The sequence below is a fragment of the Patella vulgata genome, chromosome 3, assembly GCF_932274485.2.
Source record: "Patella vulgata chromosome 3, xgPatVulg1.2, whole genome shotgun sequence".
NCBI lineage: Eukaryota > Metazoa > Mollusca > Gastropoda > Patellidae > Patella > Patella vulgata.
The window spans coordinates 71969066-71984371 of NC_065881.2; the positions used below are offsets into that span (position 1 = coordinate 71969066).

The window sequence follows — 15306 nt, forward strand, 5'->3', positions numbered from 1 at the left end:
ATTACTTGCGGATACAGATGCACACGAACAATATGGCTGACGTTGCTGTGGCAGTAGAATATACATTTTTAGGGTTAGGGGTCAATGCTATCTGCCGGCAAAATTATTATAAACACTAATGTAAACTCGACTTACTACAAAGTGTAATAAAATGAATTGTTCGCATGTGTAATCGGAACTCACGGCAAAATACTCAAAACAGGTCTTGGCCTGTTCACGATAAAATATTCACTGTCTTCTATATATATAAAACAGATTTCATGGCGAATGGGTTTATTAATGTTCTGCAGAAAGTTTCATAGCGAATGGGTTTATTAATGTTCTGCAGAAAGTTATTTGTACTTGCAAATAACCTATAATTTGAATCACAGACAACTGATATCTACAAATTCCACTTCACTTTATTGAATTTATTAGACATTAGATTCAATGTAATTACAGTGTTCTTCAATAAAATGCCAGTCAATCAGGTTAACCGATTCAGTTCGTGCACAATATGGTATATACATTTATTAACATGCCAATCGCAATTAAAGGAAATTTCACAAAACCCCAACTCTCCCAAGAACTGGACGAATCCAATAAATTAAAAATGTTTTCTGCATGTTTTTGTCAATCTAAATTCACAATACTTTAGATTAAACAAAAAAATTATTGCTACAAGCGTCGAATCCACATTATTGCAAATCTGTAACCAATATGGCCGGCTAGTAACAATATAAGAAATTCATCACATTTTGCCATCAACATTTAGCTGATTTTTTAGCTGATTTTATATGCATATTATCAAATGATATCATTTATATAAAATTAAACAATGTTTCATGTTTACCAAATGGATTTCAGAATGATGAAATAAAAATAGAACCTACATAAAATTTATTTTGGATAGACTTGTGCTACCGGCCGTTGTATAATGTATGATCATTAGCGTTGTATTTTCCGTGATTTATTTTGTATTTTCCCAATGAAAATATTTATCTGTAGACTAGAAAAGATAAGAGCTTAATTGCAGTTTAATGTTTTCTAATGGTGAACAGTAGATATTTCATTTGACTTAAGGGCCTATCAATGTATTGATTTAAAGGTCTACCCAAGTATTGTTGCAAATATGCTTCCGAAAGGTTTTGACCTTTAAAAATCCAAACTGCATTTGAGACCTGCACATCATGTCTTAACTGACCAAATGAGGCTTCATCTGACAAACACTGTTCTCATCATGCAAATCGATTAATCTGTTTCCAAATAAAACAGCATGAAATTAAAGTTTACATGCCCAGCATAATGTAACATGTTTTGAATGATAGCACCAGACATGGTATCAGAAAGAAATTGATATTACATCAAGTGTGTTCTGGTTTCAAACTAGATAAAATTGTAATTATAGCCTGTCTACGCTGATATTTCATTGATATCGTCCATGTTCATAAAAGACTGTGAATCTTTATTGCATCACTACGTTGGGTTTATTTCCTGCAATTGCACAAAATATCATGAAATCTATGCCTTTAATCAGGTCTCAATCTTAAAATGATGAGGGTTTATTTTTCAACAGACCTAAGCCTTTTTTATTCTTGGATGGGGATTTGGTCAAAATTAAATCCAAATCCTTGACATTTTTCAATTGAATGTAGTGATGATGAACATGTATGTAGGGGTCTATGTTTTTATTATTTTCGTACCGAGAGGTGTACTTGTGTATAGTTGTCATTTGTAAAACACGGTTGTGCTCCCCGGGTTGCCATAATTTCCCAGTGTGCTGATCATTACGTTTTGTGGCAACTAATCATCACTTCCGCAGTACTAGATCTTTCGGAAAAGTGTGCCCACCTTTCGAGTATTTGTAGTTTGGCACACAGCAATACTGCGTCATTGTGCGTCCTTGGAGACGACAGGAAGTAGTTGACGATGTTTACACTATAGCAGGCCATTTTTAAGGCCAAAGTACGCCCCCATACTGAAAATGTTTTGCCCACCTCCTCCCCGTAGTGAAGATAAAATCTTTAAAGTGCGGGGGTATGATTGGTCATTTAGAGGGTCAAAATTTATGCGCCAGATTCATCGCTATCTTGCCCCCGCAGTTGCAAAATCTTAAAAAATGGCCTACCGTATGTTTACTTAAGGCCGTAAGGTGAAATCCGCATCGGCGAACCCCATTGTTATCAGTTTTGTTTTCGGAAATCATCTTGGGGTCATTATCAAAATAACTGTGCGTGATTTTCGGAAAATAAAAAAAAAACATCACGTCTTAACCCACGCTTATGTAGGCTACAGAGAGTGCGTATTAAACATCTAAGTAGGAAAACAAATTCAAAATGCCAACACTAGATAATTTCCCGGCTGGGATTTCACCGAATTACAAACAGGCCCATTAGATTCGGCGAAACAAAGATGGTGGTGGAATACCATGACGTTATCGGACAGATTCTGCCAAGAAAACAAACTATAGTATAAGAGAGTAAAGTATAGAAAAAGTAAAGTGTGGCATTTACACAGGGAGTAGAATCGATGGCATTTCAGTTCATTATATCTTTTGGACTGACATTAGTGGTTCAACCTATTGTAGATCGGGATGGCCGAATGGTTACCGCGTTATATAGTCAACTGGCGTGATTTCGATTCTTGGGTTTTCTCGCGGTCCTCCGGTTCCCCCCCCCCCCCACTGCTAAAGACCCTTACGCGCAAGTGAATTAATGAAAAAAAAATGAACCATATGTTAGTTTCGAAATGACCTAGTTAGTGACCTAGTTTGTGTCGGGTGGACGTTAAACCCCATCTCTCTCTCTCTCTCTCTCTCTCTCTCTCTTGTAGATTGCAGCAGGAATTTTTATATCGTTTAAATCACACTCAGACACTTTAAAGGACTGTCTCTTTAAATTTATAGATTGTTCCTTTTAACCAATCAAACAAAATAAAACATCGGGTTTTTGTATCAACGAAAACCTGCGAAATGAAGGAGAAATTATTGGTCGATTTTGTTTTACATTCTCTATACTTCAGGAACTAGTTGTTCTATTTTCGTCAAAACTATAGGAAAAAGACAAATGAAAATGCCAAGAATAGTTCTATGACAATACCTCACAAGAAGAATACACATTTCTCTAAGTTTATTATGATTTCAAGATAAACTTATAAGTTAAAGATAAACACAAGTCTATGCAATAACAAAACCATATAGAAATGCAACTGTTTTTGTTAGGCGCACATCAGCACGTTTTATGGAGAATCAGGTTAAAGATGCATTGAGCTATATCTCCCTAATTCAGATCTGTCGTTTGATCTCAAATGGTATATTTAGACATTTATTCTCACCCTGTCCATAATATCATATTTAATGTATTGGACGTTAAATCTGTAATAAACAACAACAAATGTATTCACATGCAAAGCCCTTGATCAACTTTTAAGATATCGGCTGGTTTTGAGTTTTAACGGATTTAAACATGATTGCCAGTTAATAATTTATTTTAAAAATGGATAATCGAGATTTTGTTTATAATCGTAGCAATATGACTTGACTGAAAAATTCCCTTTTCATTATCACTTGTTTAACTATTACAGCGAGAACTGTCAGCTCTTTATATAAATCTTACATAATGTACATTTAAAGTTGGTTCAGTTCTAAGACTGATAGGTTGCTATACATATTGACCACACATAATCTTTTCCATTTTTAATTTTAAAAAAATTACTTCCCTCTTCAGGAAATTCACCAACCTAATATGTAGTACACCCCACCCCGCTAAATGCAGGTATTGAGGATATATAGTTTTAAGTAACCGTCATTAGAATTTGGGTGGGGATGGGGTGGGGTGGGATGTTGTCGGATGGTTTAAGGCAGGCTTTTTAGATCACAAGATATGTCATTGATTCTGCTGGCGTGGTTTCGATTCCCAGCTTGTATATGAATGACAAGAAGTAGAGTCGCATGTCCCAGCTCGGGTGTCTTCTCCGCAAGCGAATAACAGAGCGTTCAGCCAGGCGCCTGAACAAGCAGCATGTTGTAGATTTCTATCAAACATAAAACAAAACAAAATAAAAAAGTTATATATGTAATGTGTATCAATTAATCTTATAAAGCTGGCTCCATCACTACTAAAATTAACATATCAGATCAGCCCCAATTCATTAATTTTGTCTGATCTAAATCATAGGTGTTTAGCACCTAACAGAAGGTACATCTCCGGAAATCTGAAGCCAACGTAACATATATAACTTTACTGAAAACAACTAGGAACCAGGCAAATTTAAATGTGTTTATTGCCCTACCTTTGCCTCCAGCGCTAAATAATAGCAGTTTTCTTTCTTTAAAAAGAATACCAGTTTAATAGACGTGTTGGTTTTCCTTGTAGATTCTTAAAGCTGAATTCCGATTACAAAACTACAGACATAATTAAATAGAAAACCCGTTGTGTCATCAACAGTGGAAATTGACGAACACTGCCGATTTTTGTTACAGTCCTTGCTTAAAGTTGAACTCCTATTACAAAACTACAGACATAATTAAATAACAAAAAAGTTAACACCCTAAACAACCGCCATAACAAAAACACAGGCAGGCCACGACCACATCCAGCAAAGTGTGCACATCCTGATTGATTGAAATTTTTTCACTATCACTAGATCAAAAAGTACATCGTGGTTGACTTATTTCATGTAATTAGTAAAATTATATGTACCTGATCAGACATAATAATTGTGTAGCAATAATATTTTCAGTAAGTTGATAGTGAAAAAACTTCAATCAGTCAGGAGGTAATTGGTAGTTGACTAGCTAACCGGATGTGCACACTTTGCTTGACACGGCATATACTGGATGTGGTCGTGACCTGTCTGTGTCTTTGTCACCCCTAAGCGGACGCTATGTTTGTTCTACAAATTCAAAACAAGTATGGCGGTTGTTTGGGGCGTTAATCTTTTTTATTTCTGTAGTTTTGTAATAGGAGTTCAGCTTTAAGCAAGGACTGTAACAGAAATCGGCAGTGTTCGTCAATCTCCACTGTTAATGACACAACCGGTATTTTAATAGAAGTGTAATTGATTGCTTTTAGCGATAGCGTGCAAACCCACTGGCTATCTAGAAATAGTCACGTTACCTATAAATCTTCAGGTTATATTTTACCATTCTCCAATAGGCTTCAGAGGACAGACACAATCATCCAGTTCATCCTTATATTCTATGAATGCTCGCGTCCATAGTCTGAAAGGTAAATGCTGGGAAAATATTCTGTCTTAGGCCACACCAGTTTCATTTTCAGCTCTTTGGGGTTTCCATACACTGGAATCAAGTGTAATATATTTTGTTTAAAATTTAAAAACTTAAAAGTTGGGAAGAAAAAGCTTCTGAACAGCACAATCAAATACCTTTGGCTGTAAAATAAGTCTTTTTGTCGAAAAAATCAAAAGGAAAAAAGGAAAATTTTTACAGGTGTTCCCGTAGAAACGAAAATCAAACTGATGGGGCCTTATCGAAAGATTGTATCGAATACTAGAAAGACATGTCTGTTTCGAAATCAATGACTATAATATTTATGATGTAGACCCACCTACTTAGCTAGTGTACAAAAACATCATATGGTAGATCAATAATATATCATCAAAGAAAGTATATACATTAATTGATCATCGTGTATTGAACACTCTTTGTATTAAACTTGTAGATTTCAAACAATATGGCGAACAATTATCAAGAAAATCTATCAATTACAATTACTGGTGAGCTAATTTAACTTTTCTTAAGATTTGCAGCATACGATCAAATTGGAAAACCCGCTGTGTAACAACACAGACAAATTATCTCTTTAAGTAATTTCTCTATACCCCATCTCCAAAGCCAATGTCCTTAAAAATATAAATCTTTCAAAGTTTCAAAGCAAATACCAACTTCTCAAATACAAAGAAAATGTCAAGTATTAAATAAAATATCAAGAAAATATCAACTATCAAAACAATAAGATCAACTTTCAAAAAACAAAACCCAACTTTCAAAACAAAGTATCAATTTTTATAATAAACTGTTTCATAATTCAGAGATTAGCTTCGTCTGCAGAGGAAGACCCCAAGAGCTTTTGTTATTCTAAATAATCTGTTTCTTCTTGTCAGTCCCTGTATTTCACACATATCTAACTTCTTTAACTAACACCAGACAGGATGAATGTAGATCAAGTAATATTGAATAAAAAGTGGCACTGATTATATACGTACAGTCAAACAAATGGCAAAGAGCTAAATAGATTTGTCAACGCTAACGCGTCTGAGAGCAATGCTCCCTGGAATACAAAGGTTTAAAATATCGGAAATGAAATGTGGTTTAAACTCCTACAGTTCAGCACCAACCGGTCTAATGAACACGTAAATACACCATGCAACATGTTAAGCGGGTACTTTTTGCCCAGATAACGACAATATACGACCTATTCATATTTCGAATTCCAACTGTCAAGCATTTTTTTTACGTGCAAGTCAACGTGTACATGGGGCCTCGGATTTTCAATCTTTTCCGAACCACACGCTGTTCTTTGCCAAGGGTCCGTTTTGCAACACTAACGGGGTGCAACACTCACGCTGGAAAATCTCGAGTAACTTTCTGGACCATCATCGGCGTCGAACCAGAGATCTCCAGGCTTGCGAGCCAGCGCCTTACCCACTGAGATCACCCGACTCCTTTAAGACATCTGAATGTATGGACTATTATACATGCATTATATGGAATGCAAATAATAATAATAAATATATGCACAAAATCAAGATGCAGCCATAGTTGACAGCAACGCAAACTTCCTAAATCAATAAGATCTGGCCATCGTCAACCTTTTCTTAGAAAGCCCTGTACGCCTACTAGGTAATAAAACATGTTGCCCCACTATATTTGTTTCATACACGCCAATCGGACATTTTCAACGTGAAAAATAAACCATGAAATTTAAAACCAGTATCAGCATATTTTTCCTTTTGACATGATTGTCAACCGAATCAACAGCATTGTCAAAACTTTAAAAATGTATGGGCAGCTGTGTTAGAAGCAAGTAGATGTACCATGTCTTGTGAACGACATGTTTTAAAGCTTTATATTATGATGTTTTTACCGTGTTCATTAACATTTCATTTCATTTCTAATATTGTTTTACTTTATGCACTGGAAACAAAAACTATCTTTAACTTCTCGTGCATATCCAATTTTTTATATTTATTTACACATATTCAGTTGTTATATATATATATATATTTGTTTGTTTAGGGCTTCAAGACTTGTGTAGATTAATTGTGTAATTTAATACATCCCAAGCCGTATAGCTAAACCGGGCAATGTAATTTAGTACTACCTAAGCCGCACAGCTAGCTACGGGCCATATAACTTGTATCACTCGAGTCCTACAGCTAGACTGGGCGATGTAATTTAGTATCACCCAGGCCGTACAGCTAGATCGGGTAATGCAATAATGTAATTTAGTACCACCCTTCCAATACAGCTAGTTACGGGCAATGTAATTTAGTATCACCCAGGCCATACAGTTAGATCGGGTAATGTAATAATGTAATTTAGTACCACCCAACCCATGCAGCTAGTTACGGGCAATGTAATTTAGTATCACCCAGGTCGTACATCTAGCTACGAGCAATCTAATTAGAACCCTCAAGCCATACAGCTAGCTACGGGCAATGTAATTAGTACCACCCAAGCCAAACAGCTAACTACGGGGTAATGTAATTTAGTTACCACCCAGTGGGTAAAGCTAGCTACGGGCAAAGTAATTTAGTACCTTCCAAGGGCGTACAACTAACTACGGGGGAATGTAATTTAGTTACCACCCAATGGCTAAAGCTAGCTACGGGCAATGTAATTTAGTACCGCCCAAGGGCACACAACTAGCTACCGAGCAACGTAATTAATACGATTGTACCCGTACAGCTAGCTACGGACTAATGGCAATAGAACGCGGAAGTCGGCTTCGGTAATGTGTTGTAAAATACGTGTTGTTTCTGGGTGAATTATAACTATCACCTTTGCAAAATTTAGACGATATGTCGAGCCGATGTTCTGAGGATAAATCAAACAAATCTATTTATGATAAGCAAAACAAATCAACCAGGAAACTGATCAAATCATCCCCACGGCAACATAGTCAGGTTGATGAAAGAGTTTTTGAATTAACGGCATATCATTGATCTTACATAATGTTGTTTGATATCTTTAACTTCACAGGTTGGAAGAAATTATCCCACGTTCCTCAATCTCTGCAGAATTTATACGATGAAAGATATTTTTAACTGAATATGGTGACTTTCTCATATTGAATTGAATACAAAGTATCTCATCTTCCCCTTACAGACTTTGATGGACATGATACATTAACATGTTAGTTTGAAGAAGATGAACGAGATCAAAAAAGGAAATAAAAGATTGTCGACCCCTTTCTCTCAGATTTTTGATGGCTATGGACCAGAGAGAGGTTGAAGTGATAAGCCCTTTTGTTCTCACTGTTTTTTTCTGATTTGGTTGTTATTCAAAATGTTCACAACCATTTCATTACTGGTATATCTTTTATGATACACTCTTCAAAAGCTGAATGATTTATCTTCATTCCAAATGAAGCTTCTCATTATTTATTCAAAGTTGTTAACAACACACTAGACCTGGAACTAAGTGTTACTCTGACATTTCATATCGGGAAGTGATGTTGTTTTGGACACAAGGTATGAGCCGAATGGAAGATCGATGAGTATTATTAAGTAATCAGTATGATAGATTTGTAATGTTGTTTTAATATCATTACTTAGTTATAAATAATAGAGAAAGGTTCCTACATTCTACAGATTGTTGTCACATTCTAGTTGAATTTCGTCTCTGTATTATTTGATACATAAGAAATCACCAACTTTAATGAAACAAAAAAAAAATAGTTTATGTTATTTTAGCTCTGGTGGTGCAAAAAAAAAAAAGATCAAAGAATTTTACACAATTTCATGACTGTGTTTGTAGAATTTACGCCGTATACATTTTACATTGTATTTTAAAACGGAAAACGAAATATAATATTTTTGGACGTGTTAAAAGTCAAATAAATATGTAAATGTCACAAAGATATATTTACAAATGTAATCTGCATGTTTGATCAAGATGATACCATTCTCAGCTGTTATTGAGAGATTAGAAAGCTGAATAAGGATCTACCATCAGTTACTAATGTCCATTTTATGGTGATCTATTCACGATTATGTAAAAATCAATAATTATTTCATTCTTATCGATCCCCTACAGATGCTGGCAGATAAAAAGTAACTTGGAGAATTAACACAACTGGAAATAACGTTTAGATATTTGAAATGTCAGCCGGTCAAGATTCTGTCAATAAAAGATTTCTTATGCAGGGTGCCAGAAGTCCAATCGCTGATTTTCCATGAGGCAAACAACAAATTTAAAGATGTGTTGGCAGTAACCATTGTCGGGGATTGGAGGGGTGGGGGAGGTGTGAAGCGGGTCAGTTCTCAACTCTTCCCAGGCGCACAGCTTGCTTACTTAGGCCGTCGTTATAAAATATTGCCAACTTTGTTGTAAGCGTTACACCACACTACGGGAAGTAAAGCTTTGTCCATTCGCTCTGTTTTCGGTGGCCAATTTGTTAAGATATTTTACCCTAAAACTGGCTACTTGACTAAAATATTGACACCCACTAATTGTTCTTTCTGGAACGTCTGATGCCCCTTCTCAATTTGTTAAGATTTTTTCTCCATAACTGTCTACTTTACTAATAGGTTGACAAAGCATTTTATTCAATTTCGGTTCGCTTGTCACAATACATTTCTGACTTATTGCCCTTTTCTACAACACCAGATGCCTCTTCTCATTTTGTTGGGAAGATCACTTACTTGTGATAAATTTGTGTACATTTCATATATAACAGGCGGTCCACCTTAAACATAAGTATGTAGCATCCATGACTGGTCCGTCAACCTAATGAAGAATTAAATAATCATCATAGAATCTGTTCTTAACTACGGCCATGTTGTGGCCAAAGTTAGCGACATGGAATAGTGTCTTGTCGTTTTGACGGGATCCCGTGTACACGTTATGTGCACATAAAAACACCCTTGACAGAATTCGAAATAAGAGTTGACCGCTGTGCCATGGTCCGAGCCAAAGCTCGCTCGTAGTACATTGTGTGGCGTATGACCATCTTCATTAGCCCAGACCGCACAGAACAATATGACATTAAACTCCATTTCATTTCATTTACTCAAACGTTAGCATAAACAAAGTTGGAATTAATACTGTCTGGTAGTCTTACCATTACCAATAGCATTTAACAGTTGCTTCTAATATATTCCCTTAAGCTACGATTAATTATGATTTTGGTGGCCCCAGGGCGTATTTACAATTGTTCACTTTAACCTATTGATATTTAGTCTATACCAATCTCTGAATTATAATCTAGATATGCCAGAACTAGACTGCAATGTACACCCTAAGGGATATTAAGCCTACTGTCAATTTTTCGTCTGTTCTCTGGAATAAATATTTTTTGTATTATAGAAATGTTGAGACAACAATGATATTTTTTGCGCGGTTAGGTATTTTATCGTAAAAGCTATATGTATTTATGTATTTTATGTTTTTTAAAATACCCGACTCCCAAACCTCCATATCTGCTTTTAAAGGTATAGGAATTTAAGAATGAATAATTTTTGTCTGGAAAACGGAGTAACTTCCGAAGTAGGCTATCATTATTGTTTTCGAATGAATGTCAAATATAATGATCAGCTGTAACCTATGTATTATGAGCTATTTTTGTGTGATTATATACCGTGTTAAACAATGTGTCTGTCTGTTAACCACAGTTATGTCCTATTTAAACGCAAAATCTGTGCTCCCCTTATGACTTTTCCTTTTACTGTTTTCCTTCTTAGATTGTATGAATGTATACAGAAAAAATATAGCAACGATCAAATGTTTATGCGCACAAGAGAAATTTATTTCGTAAATAAATATATTACTATGAAGCTAAGTTAGTAAGCAAATGAAAATGTTCTGACAACCATCCTACTGTTGACCAGTAAAACTGCAAGTGATTGTTCTACCAAAGAAGGTAACCACAGAACGACAACTTAGTCCAGCAGCTAAGAGTGAGATAATTCAAAGGAATTGAAAATATACAGAAACTAGACTTTGGACTATCGGAATTTTGAACCATTGATACTTTTGACTGTTGTATCATACGTTCTATTAGTTTTGGACAATAGGGCAGCGGGATTCAAATACAAACAAATACTACAAACCAATTACAACAGGGACATTAATAAACCAAGATGGGGGGGGGGGGACGTGTGACATAAATATCACGGTATGCATTTTGTACAATTGGTTTATCTACGAGGTCATAATTTTTACCTTGTCTACACCGGTCAACGTTTCGGTACCAGGTTAAGGACAGTCAGTTTGTGTCCATTCCAAGACTGCCATGTTGTATTGGCATTCTTTCGGTAACATGATGATGATGAGCAACATGTTGTCCAGCATGTTGATGAACCCCTTGCTCTGTACACCCATGTCAACCTTTGACCAGTATATAGTGTTGTGTTTGAAATGTTGGTCAATATGTTACGAGAAGTTGATAGCATGTACAGACATGAAGGTCTCAGTATGGTAAAGATAAGAGTCACATAATAAATAATGTAATTGACGCCTATTAATGGCTTTATATATTCAATGGTAATAATTTCTTGTGAATGACTCGGTCTAAAAGCTTGGCAAATAGAGTTTCCGATCGGTATCTAGATATTAGACGCTTTCTGACAGAACTCTTCGGTGTTGTCAATATTTTTGTATTATCATATTTAACGTTGCTTACCACCAACACCGTCCTTGGATATATTCCAATTCATGTATTCAATTAGTTATTCAAACAAAATAATCGACATTAACGCAAAAAACCCGTTGATTCACATTTCTTGTATAGCTATTATATCCCGTTATCATGGGGACTTGAAGTCGCCAGATGGTGTCAGATGTGTGGAGATAACATAATGCCATTTCATTATAATATTATCATCGGAGTATTACCATATCTGTTTAAATTGCATTAAATTGCCTTAGTTTTTCATCTGAAATACATGTCTGGTTAGGTCTTGTAGTTTTTCAACGTTTGAATTAAGTTAGATTTTTCTAAAGGTACTTTGTACGCTCACTATTTCTAGAAATGTTATACAAGTTACCATTTATCTGGACATATCGCATAGCTTACTAATTTTATATTAGACAATTAAGCTTTTGACAAGAGATTATAAGGCGTGACGGGTTTGATGTACGAGGAGTATACCAATTCTTGCTTTCACGCATGTGTATCAAACGTGTTGATATACATAAATATTTAACTTAGTTTAGATTTTGAACTGATTGTGAAGTTTGTGTAAATACACAGAGTAAAGTAAAATAAACAAACCTCATCAATATAAGAATACGTACTGCTTCCAGGCAGGTAAACAATTTATTATTCCCACAATTTGTTTAATTATTCAATAGTTCAATATTGTGCATTGTTAAACTCTTTTCATCGTTTTTACTTTCAGGTTGAAAGAGTTAAAATCGATATTCGAATATCATTCCAGCTACCAAACCTGATAATTTGAAGATATTGAGGTTGTACAATACATTGGGGATTCTAATGAGGAATCAGAATAGTGCAACGTCTTTAATAAATACACAAGATGGAATTGTATTATTAATGGGTCAACTATCTTAAAGATATGGGATCTTCGTTTTATCTCCGGTTTGTGTATATGATTTGTTGTGGATTCTTAGTATGGGGCTACCCACCAGAGATCTTTAATAAATCTTATGAATATATTCAGTGTGGGGACATCAACATAGGCGCAGTGTTATCTATACACATATCGGAAGATAACCGAAATTGCGGTAGAGGTATTCCTTTATTTCCGTCAATAGAATACGTACAAGCCGTTATCTTTGCTATCAACGAAATTAACAACCGGTCCGATATCTTACCAAATGTTACTTTAGGAACTGTTATTTTGGATGACTGCCTTATGCCATCAATGGTGTTAGCGAGAGCAATGCAGTTCATGCCAGACCTTCACAATTTCCAAAATCATTGCCCAAGTCCTCCATGCTTCGATCGCACTAACGAAACAATACCGCCATTTTATGACGTTGTAAGCGTCATAGGATCGTACACGAGTTCTTTAAGTATAGTTTTAGCCAATGTATTAGCGTTATTCAAGATACCGCAGATTAGTCACACGTCCACGAGTGATCTACTGAGTGATAAGAAACGCTTTCCCTATTTTCTGAGAATGGTTCCACCGGATAAGTACCAAGTTAAAGTTATAGTGGACCTGTTGCATTTCTTTAATTGGAAATATGTCTCCGTCATATATTCGGAAGGAAGTTATGGGCAGGAAAGTGAAAGGCAACTCATAAAACTCTTTCGGGAACTAGATATTTGTGTTGCGCAATCTATAGAAATACGAAATTCTATGGGTAATTCTCAGTATGACAGTGTCATCGATTCGTTAAGAAAATACAAGGGTGCTCGTGCAGTCGTATTGTATGCAGATAGTGCACATGCAGCTTCTGTTATAAAAGCAGCAAAACGTAAAAACGCATTTCGTGAATTCTTGTGGACCGGAAGTGACGCATTAAGCTTGATATTAGATGACGATTCAGAATATTGTAATTCCAGCTTGGGTTCTCTTAGCGTTCGTCCTTTTTCAGCAAATGTCCCACGATTTTCTAAGTATATGAAATCTTTACGTGAAACAGGATTATTTCATGAGAAACATCGAGTTGAGAAGGACGTTCAGTCCTGGTTACCATACAACGTCACATCCGGAAAATTTACTGAACCGGAAATGGAGAGAAGTAGTTTGCATCAAAGCACAGAGGATGATAATTATGTTCCAATATTTGCGGCGTCATATGTGATTGACGCAGTGTATGCTTTTGCGCATGCCTTGCATGACTATATAAACAAGAACTGTGGTGATTTAAAGGGTAAAGCAGTAAGGCAGTGTATTCAAGGAGAAGGCCTCTTAAAGGCCTTAAAGGAAGTCACATTTAACAGTTCAATCGGTGAGATATCATTTGACCAAAATGGTGACGTAGTGGGTAAATATGAAATACGTCAGTGTCAAATGGTCGAAGGTACTCCGCGTCATGAACAGGTTGGTATGTGGGATATGAAAACAAATGCATTGTCTATTGACAAGGATAAATTAAAATGGTCAGAATTTAAGAGAAGTAGTACTGGTAATCGTTCAGATAGTGACCATTCCATTCCAGAATCGGTGTGTGCGGAACCTTGCATCAGCGGTCAAATATATTCCTTTTCGCGAGAAACATGTTGCTGGAAATGTGTATCTTGTAAAAACAACGAAATAACATCTGTTAATTCTACACACTGTGAAACGTGTGAGCTTTTATTTTGGCCGGATGAACGTACGCGTAGCAGGTGTGTAGAAATAGTTCCCAGTTACGTCACTTTAGCAGACTTAATAGCGTGTTCTATTTGTATATGTGCCATATTAGGACTTATTGTTGCCCTTTTTGTGGTCATGTTATTCCATACTTATAGACATGAGAGAATCATTCGATCATCAAGTCGCGAATTAAGCCAAGTGATGCTTGTCGGTATTTCTGTGGCATTCATGTTGGTGTTCAGTTTTTTGAGTGTACCAAACAGTGTGTCGTGCTACCTAAATCACGTAGGTTTTAGTCTCACCTTCACGTTTGTGTATGCACCACTTCTGGTAAAGACTAATCGGATTTACAGAATCTTCAGGGCGGGAAGAAAAACAACCGCACTGCCACAATGTACCAGCCCTACATCACAAGTTGCCATAGTAACGGGTATTATTTTCATTCAGGTTAGTATGAGGGATGCAATCCACCTTTTTAATGATTAAAACAGGAAGTTATAAGACTCTTTCCAGACAACCTTCCGTTGACGTGTGTAAAGTAGCTCTTTCAGAAATCACATAAAATATCGCTAGGACTTGATTTGTCTCGGGGACAAACTTTGAATTCGATTTTCGTCTATTATACTTTCGGCGATATATAAACTTGCTCATGCTCGAGGACAACATCGTTATTTTAACATTTCAATAATAGTAAATTAAAAAGAAACACCAACGCCTGACTTACACGTGTAAAATGGAAATCTAAATCTATTGAAACTAACACTTTTCTGTATTCTGTTATGTTAAAGAAGCCAAACAATCTTCATTTGTACACATACTCGACGATATAGAATTATGGCCGCCTTGTTTACATACACAATTTAGTCTGCGATA

At 35.9% G+C, this 15306-nt stretch overlaps 1 protein-coding gene across 1 annotated transcript in view; it reads left to right on the forward strand.

The window, feature by feature from the left end:
* The window catches only part of LOC126814726 (metabotropic glutamate receptor 8), a 43034-nt gene that overhangs the window by 12222 nt on the left and 15506 nt on the right, over positions 1-15306 (forward strand). Inside the window, exon 2 of the mRNA XM_050540079.2 lies at positions 12565-14880. Coding sequence (XP_050396036.1) covers positions 12742-14880 — 2139 coding nt within the window. The 5' untranslated portion in view covers positions 12565-12741. The remainder of the gene's footprint in view (positions 1-12564; positions 14881-15306) is intronic.